The sequence below is a fragment of the Hyaena hyaena genome, unplaced genomic scaffold, assembly GCF_003009895.1.
Source record: "Hyaena hyaena isolate Hyena2069 unplaced genomic scaffold, ASM300989v1 scaffold_647, whole genome shotgun sequence".
In the NCBI taxonomy this organism is placed as follows: domain Eukaryota; kingdom Metazoa; phylum Chordata; class Mammalia; order Carnivora; family Hyaenidae; genus Hyaena; species Hyaena hyaena.
Window position 1 is genome coordinate 1,114,607 of NW_024081281.1, and position 18,562 is coordinate 1,133,168.

The 18,562-nt window shown below is 41.5% G+C and overlaps 1 protein-coding gene across 1 annotated transcript in view; it reads left to right on the forward strand.

Annotated features, from left to right (window-relative positions):
• Nucleotides 1–4,072, forward strand: part of LOC120219791 (transcription initiation factor TFIID subunit 3-like) — a 101,728-nt gene extending 97,656 nt beyond the window's left edge. Inside the window, exon 3 of the mRNA XM_039216652.1 lies at nt 4,009–4,072. Coding sequence (XP_039072583.1) covers nt 4,009–4,025 — 17 coding nt within the window. The 3' untranslated portion in view covers nt 4,026–4,072. The remainder of the gene's footprint in view (nt 1–4,008) is intronic.
• The last annotated feature ends 14,490 nt before the right edge of the window (nt 4,073–18,562 follow it).

The following is an 18,562-nucleotide window of genomic DNA, read 5'->3' on the forward strand; positions in this document are numbered from 1 at the left end:
TGTAAGTGGAGTATTAAAGTTCCCTGCTGTTAGCACATTCTTATTGATAAGACTGTTGCTGTTTGTGATTGTTTTTAAATATTTAGGTGCTCCCATATTTGGTGCGTAGACATTTATAATTGTTAGCTCTTCCTGATGGATAGACCCTTTAATTATTATATAATGCCCTTCTTCATCCCTTGTTACTGTCTTTACTTTAAAGTCCAGTTTGTCTGATATAAGTATAGCTACTCCAGCTTTTTTTTTTTTTTTTTACTTCCTGTAGCATGATAGATATTTCTCCATCCCCTTACTTTCAATCTGAGGGTGTCCTCCTGTCTAAAATGAGTTTCTTGTAGACACCAAATAGATGGATTTTGTTTTTTTATCCATTCTGCTACCCTATGTCTTTTGATTGGGGCATTTAGTCCATTTACATTCAGTGTTATTATTGAAATATATGGGTATAGAGTCATTGTGTCATCTGTGGGATTCATGCTTGTGGTGTGTCTCTAGCATCTTGCGTTCCTTGCAACATTTCCCTCAGAGAGTCCCCCTCAGGATTTCCTGTAGAGCTGATTTAGTGGTGACAAATTCTTTCAATTTTTGTTTATTTGGAAAGACTTTTATCTCTCCTTCTATTCTGAATGACAGGCTTGCTGGATAGACGATTCTTGGCTGCAGCATCTGCCTCTTGATATCAGCTCAAGTTGTGATCTCACAATCATAAAACAGCACTGAACCTGGAGCCTGCTTGGGATTTTCTCTCTCTCTCTCTCTCTCTCTCTCTCTCTCTCCCTCTCCCTCCCCCCCCTTTCCGCTCACCCCCCCCTAAATAAATAAATAAACACAAAAAAGAAAAGTCTTCACTGTACCCAAGACTATGTAGGTTTTCTCCTGTGTTATCTTCTGGTCATTTACACTTCTGTGTTTTACGTTTAGGTCTCTGAACCATTCGAGTTAATCTTTGTGATGGCTGTGAGTCTGTCTCGAGTGTGGACGTCCTGTGCCCCAGCACTGCGGGGCAGGGAAGGGAAGAAGGAAGGAGGCTTGAAGGCCTCTTCCTCTCCTTCCCCCGTCCCTACAACCTTTAAGTCCCCAGGCATCCTGCCTTCTGGTGCAGGTTGGGACCATCGGTGACAGCAGGGTCACTTGCCGATTCTGAGGAAGAAGAGAAGTGGGAAAGGGGCCCAGGCACGGAGCCGGTGTGAGGAACGCAGATGTCAGGCCAGGTGGGAAAACAGGTCCCCGGGGTCCCCAAGCTCCAGGAGGCGGCTGCAGCCCTGCTGACGGGTGGTGGTGAGTTCTCAGCTCGAAGCAGATGGGCCTGGGAGCCTGGGCTTCTGCGGCTGGTTGGGGCCGATGTACCGGAGAGGCACGTGGGTGGGGGCCGTGATCCGATTGGTGCCGAGGTAGGCTGCAGGGCAGGGGGCACGAGGACCGAGCTGTCTTCTTGCTGGTTGCTCTCCAGGAGGGCAATGAGGAGGCGCTGGACGGCACAGGCTGTGGCGGTTCAGGAGACCGCCTCTGCTCACTGTGTTGCTTTTGCTCTCCTAGCATGGATCGTTTGACTGTATTTATGGGGGTCCGTCATCAGAGAAGTTTTTCTGAGTTCATGTTATCGACTTAACCTTTCAAATCCACAAGGTTAACATTAATTTTTAATGGTCTTGAAGTTAAGTGTACAAAGGAGAGTATAGTGAACACAAATTATTGCGTCCTTGCTGGTGCATGTGGCCCATGAAACTTCTGTTACCCACCTTCCTTCCATTCTCCGTTCACGTTTTCATTTTCCCATATCTTCTTCTGGACGTCTTCCAACATGTGCGTGATGAAAGGTCATTAAGGAAGTCCTTGCTGGTGGTTTTGCAATTTTAAAGAATTGTCAGCTCAAGAACTAGGGCATGGAAATGTGGGGAGAAAGTCTCCGCTTTGCCTCCCTTGTGCCTCCTCTGGTCCCCCATGCCCACCGGTGTTCTTTTTGCTCTTCTCCACCAGTACGCCAGTTCCTCAGCCATGGCTTTAAATAAGGTGGAACCAGTCTCTCATGAGTTGACCAGTAACCCATTCTGTATGCTTACAGCAGATATTGAATGTATGAATCTCTTTATGTTCCCCCTTGTGAAAGTCCATTATGACCCATCCCTTTCTGGTCAAACTGTGGTATAAAATAAATGTTAATGTATGTAGTTGATGATATATTGTGAGCAACACCTAACCAGCTTTATTAAAATGACTGTTAAAATTATGCTAATGAAATAACAATTATAAGTGTTTTGCTAATGAAGAGGCATAGTTCTCTCTCTCTCTCTTTTTTTTAATAAATGTTTGTTTATTTTGAGAGAGAACGTGAGTAGGGAGAGGCAGAGAGAGAATCCCAAGCAGGCTCCGTGCTGTTAGCCTCACACAGGGCTCAAGTCCACAAACCAGGAGATTGTGGCCTGAGCCCAAATCAGGAGTCAGATGCTCAACAACTGAGCCACCCGGGCACCCCAATCATGAGTAACCAGGAAGTTGTGAAAATAGTGGTGTTTCTATGTTTAAAGTGCAGTCTGCCTTGCCTTCACAGGGAAGGTATGTCTTCCTCTAAATCTGGACATTGTTTTCTTGGCCTTTTTTCTTTGCAGTTCTGAATTGTTGATGAAGAATTACTTGTTTTATTCTAGCATTTTATTTCATAAGGAGAATGATCAAAACTTGATTTTGAAACAAAGGATCAAGAGCTCATTCATTTGTTCTGGTGTGGGCTGTAGAAAGCAGACATAAAAACACTGATTTAAATACCTTTGACATCTTCTACAGTAAAAAGACCATAGAAATAAATAGAAACTACTCTTATTGTTTTGTCTACCTCCACTGGGATGTAAGTTCCACATGGACAGACATTTTGTCTGTTTCATTCACTGCTGTGAACAGCTCTGAAACAGCACTTCACACACAGGAAGCGCTCAAGTAACTGTTGCGTGAGCTCATCGGAGGAGTTAGCACACAGCGCAGGTCCATTGATCCTGTGTCTGTGGGTAATCAGGGCGGTTACACAAATGGATTCTCCGCAAAACTTTACCTTTTGCATCCAAATTGGGATTTTAATGTATTTATGGATATTTTCAACTTATATGTTTTATTAATTTCTTAACTAGAGTACTCCAAACATACTTCATTTGCTAATTCAGGGATGTCATTATGAATAATAATTGCTATTTTCTAGATAATGGCCTACAGCTGGCTCTCTTTTTCTTATCCAAGTAACGCGGACGATCTTTTTGGCAGATAGTTACTATTTTAGTAGCTTTTGTTTTCAAATGCAGAGAACTATCTTCTGGAATATCAAGACTTTTTTGCTGCCTGACCTGTAGAGAAGTAGGCATATTATAAAATAGGTTATACTGTGTAGTTGAAGCTATGTGCTTAGGGTAAAAATTTCACTCTAAAGCAGAGTTACTTTTTAGGGTTCTGTATTTATTTATACTGTTTGAAATGGCATGTTAAAGAGAATATTTACTCTTTGCACAAACTTGAATTTAACGTAGTAATTCTATTCTACAATGCGTAGTTATGTTTCAAGGGAAGTTTTTTTGCCTTTCAGATTGTTTTCTTTCTGCTTTTTCTTCCACTCAGAGGATTTAATTTATAAATGTTAGTGTTTTATAGAGAGACACGTCTTACTAAATGTAACTAGAAATACAAGAGCCTCTTCATTTGTATTTACTGGGAGAAGTAATTTTTTACCTCTATTTTTGATAACAGTTTTCCAAAATCTCTATTATTATTATGAATTCAGTCCTTTCCGGTTAAAGACAACTGTGTGCATTAAGATGGGCACAGGAAGTGGTACCTCTGGGGGTAGGGATTATGTTTGGTTTTTGTTTGTTTTGTCTGTTTGTCGGTGTTCCACATTGCTTATCTGTTTTCTCTACTTTTTAAAAATATGAAGTCTCTATTTTCAAGCAAAACATTACCGATAAGTAAGAAAACTGTAGGATACTGTTCATGCTTACTTAAGAGTTGGGTTTTACTCTAATTTTATAGCGGTTCTAAAGCACTAAGATACAAAACAAGAACAACCAAAACCATGTCCAGAAGTGGCGAGAAAAGGGAAAAATAAATCAGAGTGAATAAACCCACGGAAGAAGTGTCAGTGTAAATATGAAGCCTCCAGCTTAAGAGAGACCCTAAAAGGGGAACGGTTACACGGACAGACATCTGTTGTGGTAGGAGGTGGGTAGAGAGAAAAGGAGAAAAAGATTTGCTCGAATTTTATGTAACTGATTCTCGATCACCCATGAGTAGGTTATTGAGGTCAGACGTTCCCATTTGAAAAAGTAATTTTGAATAATTAATTTTTGTAGGCAGTAATGCTATAGATGGACTTAATGCTGGCATCCAGTTTATCTCACTGCCAGAAGATTAGCTTAGAGAAATTTAGGGGTTCTGGTGTTTTTTAGCACATGTAATATGCTAATATCTCTCTGGAAGAAGAAAGATCTTTATCTTTAGAAATCCCACAGCTCTCCCTTTCCAAAACTGCACCTACCAAATCTGCGGACTAACTAGAAATACAGCGAGGATGTAAGGTGAACATATATTGCCAACTGATGAAATCTGTTGCCATCTGATGCCAGTAAGTGTGGCTAATTTAATTGGTAGCATTACCTGCCTTTTCTGGCTGTTTTTGATTTTCATTCAGGTTTTGTTTTACTTAATATTACGCTTGATTAATCCACCAAATAACCCATGTAACAGTTAAAATATATTTAGTGTTTAATATGTATCATGTGTTGTCTCAGTTAAAGTCAACTCTTGGTAGGGCTCCTGGGTGGCTCAGTCGGTTAAGCGTCCGACTTCGGCTCAGTTCATGGTCTCACAGTTGGTGTGTTCGAGCCCCATGTCGGGCTCTGTGCTGACAGCTAGCTCAGAGCCTGGAGCCTCCTTCAGATTCTGTATCTCCCTCTCTCTCTGACCCTCCCCTGCTCACGCTGTCTCTTTCTCTCTCTCAGAAATAAATAAAACATTTTAAAAAATTAAAATAAATAAAGTCAACTCTTGGTTACTCTAAAAAGTGAGTTTTTATTATCCCCATTTTGCTGATGATGAACAAGGATGTGGAGAAGTCAGGTTACCTCTTCCTGTTCTCTGCTGATCAGTAAAGAAGTTGGACCTTGAGTCCCAAGAAACTCTGTTCTTAATCACTGTGCTATGTTTCTATTTCTGTTGTGCCTGACGTTCATTGAAGACAGAGCTCCCTTACTTTTCCACCCTGGGATAAATCTGCCATGGGTACTGACTTGTGGTTGATTGTGGGCCTGGGGCCTGGGGAATTAAAGCTCACAACTTAAATTCCGATAGAGCACAGGGACAGACCCTCAGTTATTTTCTGTTTCTGATACAATGAGATTTTGTAAGTAAACAGGACACAGATTTTCATGAAGGTTCTAAGATATAAGAAGATGGTAATTATAACCTGAAGATTTCAAAATGGGAGCTCAAAAGCCCATCTATTCAAGTCTTAGATTATGATAACATTTTATGTACCACAGTTTAATTGTGTTCATGGATTCTGGGCAATCAGGCAGTCGGTACTAATACTGAGCGCTTATTTCCTTTGTTCAGCAGACATTTGTAGGGAGTTAGTACATGCCAGGGATGGACACGCAGACATGATTGTGATAGTTCCTACCTTCTCAACTATTATTGTATTGTCTCTACCTTTGTGAATAAGGCAGGTACATCAGTGGAGTGTTTCTCATGCAGTACAGTAGGTGAAATAACAGAAATGCGCTGGGTTTTTGAGGAGGCCGGGGCACTCTAGATACGGCACTCTGCCACGATATATTTTTCATATGGTGTTGTTAGTCCAGGATATTATTGTATTACCCTACATGGGGATGCAGAAATTAAAAGCTCCTCTGTGGATTTGTGTTTTAGTTACTTTTTGGAAAGAATGAGTATCAGAAATTTAATTAGGGCCACATTCAATACTGAGAATATAGCCAATCTTTCTAAAAGTAAAAAACAGGATAAACACACAATTAACTGCAGCTCTGAGCCCATTCTTGCTTTTCTCATTGATCTCATTTTCTCTTGACTCTAGACTCCTTGCCTTCCCCTCCCTACCACCGCTTACTTTCTTAGAAAGGAGAAATGACCTGTATCGATCATTGTGACAGTCGGGCCTATTTAAAATAGTATGAGGGATAGATCTGTGCACTAAAGTGGTATGTTTTCACCTGGGCCAGTAATTCACTCTTTCTCCCCTCTTCTTAGAAACCGCGAAGCTCAGGGAATATGGAGTATACCAGCCAAGCTTGCGTTCCGCCCGATAGAGAGAACGGCCTCTCAGCTAGTCAGTATTCTATCAGATAGCACAAACCCTGGAAGTGTTGGGTAAATGTTTTCTGCAGTAAATATCCAAAAGGACAGGGGTGAGAAAGAGGGCTGGCATATGGCTGCTTGATGGATTGATTGATTATTGTGGAACCAGAATTTAAATGTATAGTCAGAATCACCAGTAAAACCTTTATATTCTTTAACTTACAGCAGTCCCAAATGCAGACACCATTTGGGGTTAGCCTCTTTCTTAGCCCAAAATAACAGATGTTCAACTGATGCTGATTTATGTTATACTTGATATTAAGTGAGCAATACTATGAAACCCAATTCTGCCTAAATCTTTATAGTTGGAGTTTGACAGTCTTTGCTGCCTAAAAAAAAAAAAAAAAAAGTCTTATAAAGTTAACCAGAAACATAGCTGGTGGCTCTGAAAGGAGAAGGCATCATATTGTCCTCCAGATTTCTTTCATCTCTTGCGTAGTTCATGTTACTGAAATACAGTTACTTAGAGCAGACACAGAAATTTACTCTAGGAGCACAAACACTGTGACATTTTGCTTTTCAAAATGTCAGTTCACTGAAAATACAAGTGGTTCCATGAAATAAATTCCAGATCAGAGACACACAATGGAAAGAGTTTATCTCGTCATGCTCACGTGATAATGTCCTCAGCACAGCAGCTTTGTGGAACCTACCCGAGGAATGGAAATACCCGGCCCGGAGCCAAGGGCACCTCACAGGCTCTGATGCAAGCGCAGATGAAGCGGCGCCTGCGCCTTCAGAGAGCAGATCTATTACCGAAAATAACTTTTCCGGCAGTGATAACATCTCTGAGGGGAATTTCTGTGCTGGGTTCCCTCTCCTGCCTCTCGGCCCCCTCCCCTCCTCCTTAAATCCAAGTAGACAGAAAAGTAGGACACTATTCGCAGTGATAAAACGACAGTAAAATCTTCCTCTGCATTCTTACCACAGGCGTGTGTGCGCGCGGGCACACACATCTGCGCTATCTTTTATAGATCTCTGCAGATGATTCTTGTGCTGTAATCCTCGGCAGGGAAAAGAGGAAAGAAAATGACTGAATGTAAATAGTGAATACTGGGGCACCCAGTCGGTTGGGTGTCCGACTTCGGCACAGGTCATGATCTCATGGTTCACGCGTTCGAGCCCTGTTTCGGGCTCTGTGCTGACAGCTGAGAGCCTGGAGCTGCTTCTGATTCCGCGTCTCCCTCTCTCTGTCCCTCCCTCCTTGCACTCTGACTCTCTCTCTCTCCTTCAAAGATAAATAAACATTATTAAAATTTTTTTTGAAAAAATAACGTGAATATACAATACTAATGACAAAATTACAGAAAACATATTCAGACTATTTCTTGGCTATTGTGTGTTAGGAAAAAAACGTTTTCTGGGTCCCAAGATGCATGTCTGCAACCCAGGTGCCTCGTACGGTCCCTGCCCAGCAGCTGTCCTGACATAGTCGTCATCGCCCGCATGTGTGCACCGACACGTAGCAGACGTGTGTCCTGGCTCGTGACAAAATCCCAGAGGTGCCCAGCAAACACAGAATGCTGTATGTGTCACACTCTTGGTGGCAGAGATTGACATTGTGTGGGAAGGCATGGATTTTGACAACTCCGGGTTGAAAAGTAATTCAGAAGAATTAGAAACTGAAAGTAAATTTCAGGAGTACCTTAAACCTATTTCACATTTCTTTTTAATGTCCATATGAGTGCTATATTAAAATCTACCTAAACACACCTGGAACAGCCCGTCCAGTTATCCCAAAGTAAAATTTCTAAGTGATGAAAATGCATTCTCCTAATTTAATTGCCAGGGTTTCTTTTCATGATACATACGTGTGTCTTATAATTGGCATCTTCCATTTTCAAAGAATCCAGTAGTTCTTTCCTTATATAAAGATCTTCATCTCCTTCCACTTTTTCATATTAAAAAGTACTGTGATATTTTTTGAGAGGTGGCAGCTGCTATTAAACACCCAAGTGCTAGCAGTTTGTTAAGCGGCCCACCCGTTCATTTCAGAAATAGCCATCACCCCTTTAGGAGAGGCAGGCACCGTTCTAGAAGCTGGAAGCCCAGCAGTGAGCCGAACTGAAGCCTGCTATCGTGAAGCGTGTGTCCTGGGGGTACGGTATACATTAAACAGCAGATATGGATGTCAAGCGATAAGTACTAAGAAGAAAACTAAAGCCAGGCAGAGGGACGGAGAGTGCAGAGGCTTACTACCTTAGACGGGTCGTTGAGCAGAGTTCTCACTAAGAAGCCATGATTCCAAAGGACTGGAAAGAAAGAGGGGAACAGGCCAGGCAGTCACCTTTGGGGGCCAGTCCGGACAGAGGGAACGGCACATCCAGAGGCCTTGCACCTGCAAGGCGTTTAGCTGGTCCAGGGAACAAGAAGACAACAAGCATAACCAGAACTGAGTAAGTGGGAGAGAGCACTGAGCGGTCCAGGAGGGCAGGCATGGGGGGCAGGGGGAGGCCGGGAGGCGCAGGAGGGTGGGTGTGGGGGGACTGTGACAAGGACCTGAGCTGGTCTGTGGGATGGGAAGCTTGAGGAAGCTCTGGACCGAGGAGGAAGATGATCTGGAATGTCTGGAGGCCTGTTCGGAGGCAGTGGGAACCGTCCAAGAGGGACAGTGACATCTGGGACCAGTGAGCTAGTCATATATGAAGAGGAGTGATGTGATTCTCACCATGGTTTTGAAGTTGTAAATTAATCCAAAGAATAGGGTAAATTAAGAAGGATTCTGTAAACAGAGTATTAGTGATGTGCTCATTTCTTGGGACACATGGGAAATGAAACACTGTGGGTAACAGTGTTTTTGGAAATAAAACGAGCCTTGCTTAATTTTTTAAAAGTAATTTACTAGGCATTGTGGGGTCATCTCCAGGAGTTTCTAGTCAAGGAGATAAGACATAGGAGAATTTCAGTAACAGTATATATGCTTAGGGCTTATGTGTCAGAATAAGAGTCAAGAATAAGAAAATTCTGTGAAAAGCTTCACAGAAGAAGACTTGAACTGTGTCCTTTTTTTTCTTTAAATAGACTTGTTGTTTTAGGACGTTAGTTTTAGCTTTACAGCAAAACTGAGCAGAAAGTGCCAAGGCTGCCCATACACCCCCCAACCTGCAGCCTCCCCTGCTGTTAATGTTCCCACCAGAGTGGCACATTTGTTACAGTCGTTGAATCTACATTGACATTATCATCCAGGGTCCATGGTTTACATGAGTCCATATGCATCCACCATTATAGTGTCCTGTACAGTCATTCTGCTGTCCTAAAAATCCTTTGGTTTTGAAGGATTCCTTCTATTCATCCATCCCTCAGAAAGGGTCAGGAACTAAAAACGGGAATTAGTTGTAAGTCTGTAAAGAGCCGTGACCCTCAGGTGCTCCCTGACTACTGGGTGACTGACCATTTACGCATCTTTCTGCACAAGATGAGAAGTCTGTTTGCTGGTGTTTGTTTATGGGCAACGGCAGGCGAGTGAGTGAGTGAGTGAGCGAGCGAGCTCAGCAGAGCACAGGGATGATGCTCAGTACTGAAAGTGGGGGTAAGTCTGCATTCCTACCGTACAAGAAATCAGAGGAGCCTTCTCTCAGGAGACAGAGTAGTCCCAGGGAAATGTCTGCAGATGATACCATTATCATTAGTGCCAACTTGTCTTAAAATGAAGCGCACCAGTGAGCATAGCTCAGCTGTGCCACCCAGAACTTCCAGCAAGCTTTCTATGGACTCATTATTTCTGTGGACGCTTGAGCCAAAGACAGCCAGTAACTACAAGACATTGGAGGAAAAATAACATGAAAAAGAGAAAACAAAACAACCAGAAATAGAGACAATAAGGAGGAGAAAACTGCACAGGTGCACACACCCCTTCAGAGAGATAAAGGTAGAAACTGTCCAAGAGGAATAAACAGCAAGTTGGAAACTGAAAATAAGCAATCAAAATAAAAATTTCTATAGAGGGGTTTTAGGATAAAGTCAGGGAACTCTAAACAGTTAAGTAAGGAGAAGTATAGAGGAGAAAAGAGTGAGAAAACTACAGAATCAATTTAGAAAGTGCTGTAGCATACAAAAAGGAATTCCAGGAAGAGAATATGAAAACAAAGGAAATGAAATTATCAAAGAAATAATACAAGAAAATTTCCCAGAACTAAAAGTTACAAATCTCCACAGTAAGCAGGCCTAAATGGTACATATAACAATGAATGAATTAAAAACGTGCAACAAGGCACATTATTAGGAAATCAGAAGGCACCGGAAATTGAGAAACAATCATATATGCCTAAGTCACTTACGAAGGATTGCAGTTCATAGTGGCATCTGACTGAAGGAGCACTGTCTTCTAACTGACAGTGGTAACATGCCACTGAAATGTAGGATGAAATCATGTCAACCTCAGCTTCCCTCTGCAGCCCGACGATCAGGGCAGATGGTAAAACAGGAATGTCTTAGACTTCTGTTACTTCTCACACAGCTCTTATCAGGAAGCCACCAGATGATTCGGTCTAAACTCAATGAAATCTAAAAGGTATTTGAGCACTCGCTATGTTTTTGAGTGTGACGGCATGCATATAAGAATCTATGAATATTTATAGATTTGCATGAAAAGATTCAAGAAACAAAGATGATTTAAGACACACTCCATATCTTCAACAAGCTTTCAGTTTTCAAATCTTGAGTAACTCAGGTGAATCATGGTATATGAAACACAATAAGCACAGGTATTCTCAGAAAGTTAGAAACTGCCATGGACATTTGGAGAATGAAGAACTCAAATCAGATTGGACGCGGGGTTTCATGAAGGAACTTATTATCTGAGACAGTTCAGGCTACACAGATGAGATGGGGAGAAAAGCATTCAGACAAACATTATAACCAGAAGCACAGGAATGGAAAGCTTATGACTTGTTGAACTAAGTAGTTCAGAAGTACTGCTGGAACGAAGGAAAGTTACGGGGAAAAAAGAGTGAAAGTCAAGGTCATACCCTATTATAGACAGCCACAGAAATCGAGCTCCAAGTTAAAAGGGTCATCTTCAGGTTAGTAGGCAAAATGGGAATGGTTGAAAGATTTCAATCTGGAGAACCATCTTTCAGGAAGGCGAATTCAGCGGATTTATCAGGGTTTGCCTTCTAGATGTAGTTCATTGACAGCTTGAAACTCTGGGTCCAATACTTACCTTACCTCTTGACATTGACTCAATACACAATACATATATGTTGACCTAAAGTTTAAATGAAAGTAATGAAAGAGAATTTAGCAGCCATTCTTCTATAGAAGTCAGGCAGGCTGAGGATTCTTTGTAATGGAAATGAGAAAGTTACAAAGGACCATGGGAAGGCATTTAAGGTGAAGGGTGTGTCAGTCAGAGGAAATGAGTGGTGAAGGGAAGTGGTCAAGTAAAAACGTATTCTTCAGAGCAATTTGATAAAGGACTACACAACCCTCTTTTCTGATTTGATAGTACCCTTGCCTAACTGTATTCTGATTTTTTTTTTTTTTTTTTTTTTTTTTTTTTTTTTTTTTTTTTTTTTTTTTTTTTTTTTTTTTTTTTCTTCCCTGATGGACTGGATTTCTTGGAGCTGGAAAATCCTTTCCCCGAGTGTCTACATACATTACATCTGGAAAGCAGTAACTTCTCAAGGAATCACAAAAAAATAAAGCATTAACTTGAGTTGGATAGAAGTGTTGAGCAAAAGTAAAAAGCTGAGTTTTTACGATCTTGGCTGTTGTAATAGAGGAGCATAGAACCTGTTTGTAAGCAGTGACGGAGAAAGAAAGAAGTATATTGTGGGATCCGGCATTCTGTTCCTGCTTTCTTATATTAAATAAAATTTTACTTTAGAACATTGTTTGTTCTAGGTAATGGGTCCCATTTAAGTTACCTCTTTTCGTTGCCCCCCAAAGTGTCAGATTGAGTTCAGCCCAAGGAGGCAGGAATATTTGTTCTGAGGCCGGTTTCTTCACAAACGGGGTTGTGTCCTATGGCTCCAGTTCAGTTATATTTCAGAAGATGACAGGTTAACGTTTATTACTAAGTTGTGTCATGTTCTATCATGTTCTCACAACTCATCGTTCTGATTTGGGAGAAGTCTGTAAGAGCCAGAGAAAAGGAGAGTCAATGTGGCAGACGCCCGTGAAGATACATAAATTGCCTTCATAGCTCTCAGTAGGGCTTTCCCTATAGAATGAGTATACGGTATAAATATTACTTCTCTGAAAAGATACTTAAGATAAATATTTTACCAAACCTATTTCTAGCCTATCTGTTTTAATTCAGTTTCATCGGAATTTTTAATAGGACTTGTCTCTGATAGTTCAGGTGTTTTTTTTTTTTTCAGTTGAAAATTATAATACTTTTTTCTTCCAGCCAGCAACATTTTACAATGTGTTTTTATATTTATGTGACAGTGCTTCGTGCAGGTAAGAATGCTATAAGACATTCTTGTTGATGGACCTTTAAACCAGAAGTTTTTCCTTTCTTACTTAAACCAAGTTCCAGAGAATACTTTGGGGAATCTAACCAAGTCCTAAGTCAGTGCCAACCGGTGGGGGTGGGAAACACAGATTCCCAAGAAGAGCTGAGGGATATGGTGACAGGTGGGCAGCCCTACTGTGCCCCGGGGAATGCGGGTGGAGCATTCTAGATCATCCGACCTTTTAGTAAAGGCAGGAAGTTCAGACTGGGGGGAAGGGGTTGCTTCTGCATTCTTAAATATTGGCAGCTAATTAAAAATGCTTAGGGGGCGCCTGGGTGGCTTAGTCGGTTGGGCGTCCGACTTTCGCTTGGGTCGTGATCTCGCGGTTCGTGGGTTCGAGCCCCGCATCGGGCTCTGTGCTGACTGCCAGCTCGGAGCCTGGGGCCTGTTTCAGAGTCTGTGTCTCTCTCTCTGACCTTCCCCTGCTCACGCTGTCTCTCTCTCTCTCTCTCTCTCTCTCTCTCTCATAGAAATAAATTAAAAAAATATTAAAAAATAAAAAAATAAAAAAATAAATAAAAATGCTTAGAAACATGATGTACGAACCCCCGCCCCTCAAAGAGACACTCCCAGGCCCTTGGGTGGACTGCGGGGACCTTCTGGTCTCAACAGGAATTTGACCACCAGTCATGCTGTCCCCTCCCTCCTGGGCTCCTGCAGTCATCTCCCAGCTTTTCTCCGTGACCGTGTTTGCGCCCCCAAAGTCTGTTCTCAACACAGCAGCTATTGGGATTCCGCTGAAATCCAGTGTCATCCAGATCCTGTCGGAGGGCTGCGGGCGGCTGTCAGCCATGCTGGGGTAGTCCCCTCGGGGTAAAAGAAGCTGCTGGAGCCAGCCTCGGCCTCCAGGATTCCTACTTCCTACTTCTTCCGGATCTTGGTCCTGCAGACACAGGCTCCCTGAGGCTCTCTGAGGCCTTCAGAGAGATGAGAGAGAAGGAGGAGAGGTGGGGGGAGAGCTTGCCCAGTTTCTGGTCGGGCCTCGTGTGGTCAGCCAGTGTTGGCAACAGACTTCTGAGATACCCGCGTTGTCAATGGAAATCTCCCTGCTGTAGCCCCATGACTTTCTACAAGGGAGGGAAACTTCCAGAAGATGAGGCTATAAGAAACAGCAAAATAAATGTCTAGACAGAAGCAAAAGTAAAAGGGATGATAATGAAGGTAAAGAAGAGGTGGTAAGAATCCAAATGTCCTCCCTTAAAAAAAGGAGAGAACGTCTGAGAGGGGAGAGTCTTGGAAAGCTCACAAGATAAGAAGCATTAAATGCAAATATTACATTGTCACCTCTGCAAGTACCACTTAACATCCATTCTAAAGTGCTCGAATCAACTGTAGTGAGGGTATCACTTACACAGCAAATAAGATCTCACTGACTTCTTGATGTGTGTTGAATACCTAGAAATACTTAAGGCATTTCACAGAAAAGACATTTCCTTGGCCTGTGGGCTCGCCGTATAAAACAGTGAGAGAGTGGAAGTCAGTTGATAATTGATGAGCTAGTTTTCTTTCTTCTCTGTCTCTCTCTGGCTGAATTTTTTACTCTACCGTTTAGCCAGAGCAGGACTGAGAATATCAAGTCCATATGGTAAGGATTTTTTAAATACTTATCATCAAAATTCCTAAACTGACAGGAAGAGAAAGTTATCTGTTTACAACAGTGCTCTTTAGTTCACTCTGTTAGGTCCTTGACCGAAGGATCCAGTGTGGAAGGTTTCTGTCCACGTAGGATCTCTAGATTCCCATTCTACACTACTGGCTGACTATGAAAGCACACACACACACAAGGTCACAACACATGAGTGTGGGCTAAAACATCCCATCATCCCTTCCCCATTTAGAGTAGCAAACCCCATCAGGCTCTGTTCCTTAACCCTGCCTTTTATTGCCCCCATACCATGTATTTTGGGGGGTTTTGTTTGTTTGTTTTCTATCCCAGTGAAGTTGGGAACTCTCTGTGTTTCAATCACTGCTATCTCAGCACTGCCAAGAGGAGTGCCGGCCACCCAGACCCCCGCATCATCATCGAGTGAATGATAGTTGTAATCTAACAACTTAATTGAGATAGCGTTCACGTACCATACAGCTCACGTGTGGTGGTGTACACAGCTCGCTGGGTTTAGTATATTCATTGAGTCCTGCAACCATCACCACCGCCAGTTTTAGAATATTTTCACCCTCCCCCATGAATAAACCCAATTCTGTTACCAGCCAGTCCTCATTTCCTCCAACTCCTGCCAGTCCTAGGCAGCTGCTAATCTTCCTTCTGCCCCTATAGACTTGCCTGTTCTGGACCTGACATATAAATGGAATACTGTAATAGGTGATCTTTGGTTACTGGCTTCTCTCACTTAGTGTAATATTTTCAAGGTCCATCCATGTTGTAGGATGTATCAGAACTCTAGGCCTTTCTGTTGCCGCTGAATATTCCGTTGTACGAACATGCCACATTCTGTTTATCCAAGAGTGAATGTGTTTTCAATAGCAAATAAATACTCCAGAGTTGATCTCTCCTACCTACAGAGCATATTTCTGACCAGTGCACCGCCCCCCGCCCCCATCTCCAGTGTGCCTTCTAGTGAATTCTCAGCAAAGACCATGTAGTTTTCATATTAATCTACAATACACATGATTAGATACTGTACATTCCGGGAAAGTGTGGTTCGTTTTAATTCAACAAAGACTTGTTAAACCTAGTGCCTGTCATGTCTCAGGCACTATAATCTACATTAGAGCTTCAGGGTCAGTAGGTCAGGTTTTCTGACTAACAGGCTAAGAAGAGGAACAGTGATATAAACAAATATCTTTTATTCACAGAGGAGGGAATTATTGCCGAGAAAAGAGGAAGGAAGCTAATCATTAAGTGCCTTCCATTTATTAGGTACTATAATAAGGTTTTCACAGCAACTCTGCAAAGTATATGTTAGAGAAGAACATGAAACTTGGAGAGGTTAAGCACTACACCTAAAGTTTCAGAGCTGATATGTGTCAGAATCAGACTTCTAACCTGGGTCAGTCTGATTCCAGGACTCTTGTTCATTTTTGTGCTCTTTGGGAAGAAGACTAAAGGGATCATTCTCCAAGGAGAGGGTTGGGTAAGGGTGTTTCTGAATTCTTAAGATGTGTGTTAGGTGTCTTCTTAAAAAAAAAAAAAAAAAAAGTCTTCTATAGTAAGGAGGGTATTGAAATTTTTTTCTATCCCAGAGCTGTATGAAGAGTTGTATGGTCAAGTACAGAGTCATGAAAGTCATTGAAGCTTATTTAGCACAAGAATAGGCATGATTAATGTCCTTGATTTCAAAAGATAATTCTGTTGGCAAAGTAGATGTTGGAGTGGAGGTAGCAAGAAATTGGAAACCTAAAGACCAACTAGTATTTCACTTTAATAATCTAGGCAAGAGATGGTAAGGATCTGGTCTGTTGGATTAATTATAACAACTTTTATTGACCACTTTTTGTGTGTAATAAATGTCACACCACGTGCTTTGGCGACTGTAACTAGTTATATCCTCACATAAACCCTATGACATGGATATTATCCAGATCAGCTCCATTTTGCAGATGAGGCTTAGAGAAGAGACCTCCCCAAGTTCACACAGGTAGCAAGTGATGAAGACAGGATGTGACATCAAACCATCTGACTCTCAAGCCCACACACTAATACTGCCTTATGTTGTATTCTAACAAGTAGACAGAGGAACGGAGCAAAGTTAGCTGATTTGACGAGTACATACGTGGGTAGGGGATTTAAAATCTACTCTTGTTTGACACTGAATACACTGCTATCTGGGAGAAGCACAGATTATGGTTCTAGAGTACCAAGTTGCTGTGTAACTCTGACCCCCAACATCCCCTTCTTAGTGTACAGTCCACTGGAGGCCATTAATAAATGTTGCTTTTTTGTTGGGTTTTGGTTGGGGTTTTTTTTTTTTTTTTCCTACCCCCATCTTTATAAACTGTGAGTATTCTGCAGCTATTTCTGATACTGCCTCCCTGGTTTTCTTTTAATTGCACGTAGTCAACCACATATTCAGTCTTTGTCTTTCTGCTTCTCAGTTCCCATTGATCCTTCCCTTAAAAATTTCTAGTTCTCCAACCCAACTTACCCTAATGGATTTCTAGACCTGCACGTCCACCGTGGTGGCCAGTAGCCACAAGGGTCCATAGAGCACTCAAAATGTGGCTCACCTGACTGAGGACTGAATTTTTAATTCTGTGTAGTTTTTTATTATATTTATATTATATTTTATTTTATAGTTAGTATTTATTTAGTTTTACTTAATTTAAATTTAAAAACTAATTTATTCACTATTAAAAAATTTCTAGGTATGTTTGGAACAATTCAGGTATGTGCATCTACTTTTCAACTGTAAATTTTATGTAATCTACACATGGCTCAAGTATTTCCAGTGAAGATTTAGTATCTGAATTGATAGGTGCTATAAGGATGAAATATATCTCAGATATTGAAACCCCAGTATGAAAAGAAGCTAAACTATCTCATTAATAATTATTTTTTAGAGTGATTACATATTGAAATAGTATTTTTTATATATATCAAGTTAAAATATTACCTAAATTGGTTTTACCTGTTCTTTTCAATATTTCAATGTGGCTACTGAACAATTTAAAAAAATTTTTAATGTTTGTTTATTTTTGAGAGAGAGAGAGAGAGACAGAACATGAGTGGGGTAGGGACAGAGAGAGAGCAAGACACAGAATCTGAAGCAGGCTCCAGGCTCTGAGCTGTCAGCACAGAGCCTGACGTGGGGCTCAAACCATGAGATCATGACCTGAGCCAAAATCGGTGCTTCACCAACTGAGCCACCCAGGTGCTCCACAATTTTTAATTCCATTATGTAGCATGTATTAAATTTCTACTGGACGGTGCTGTTCTTGCTACTTATTTCTGAGATGCCTTAGGGCTCCATTTACTATTTATTATTGCAAACCACCTCATTTTAAATGATGTTTGCATCTCAGTTTGCAAATTTCATGTGGATGAGCCTTTTGAGGGTCTTTTCCTTATTAGGATTCTCTTAGTACCTGATACCCAGCACACAGTATCGCAAGCACTTCCTGAATGGAAGCCTCTCTTTGGTGGACCTTGTCTACGTGGCTTCCGAACCATATACCGCTCTTCCCTTTCACTGCCGATTCCCTTCTAGCTGCCAGGAGGGTCTCAGAACCACCAAGCATTGGACTCTGCCAGGCACAAAATTCATATGGCCTTGAAGAATACTTTTCAGTATTCCCTAAGCTGAAGGCTTACAGATGGTAGGTGCCCAGGAAACATTAGACGCATGTGTGTACCTCTTCACTCCTTTTGTTTTATGCCAATTGACGTTCTAGAGAGAGCTGAAGGGATGCAAGAGTTCATTGTGGGGTTTTCAGCTTCTTTAGCACGCATTCCATAGCAGTTACTAATGAATTTGGAATCATTGTCCCTATCATGGTCCTCTATTAGCAGCAGTAGTCAAGAAGTGATGTGTGTGATTTGTTTTATTTGGGAGTTAGGTAATTAAAAACAACTTTACCCCTTTGTAGACCCAGTTTGAGTCAGCATACTAGTAGAGGGCTCTTTGTACTTTGAAAATTGGATGGGTGTTCTTTTTCTCTCTACAGTTGATATTAAGACCATAAGTATGGTAGACCATACGTCTATTATATAGACCATAAGTCTTTTCACAAAATCTACTTTTAAAACGATTTGCTCGTTTTTAAAATGTGTGTGTGTGTGTGTGTGTGTGTGT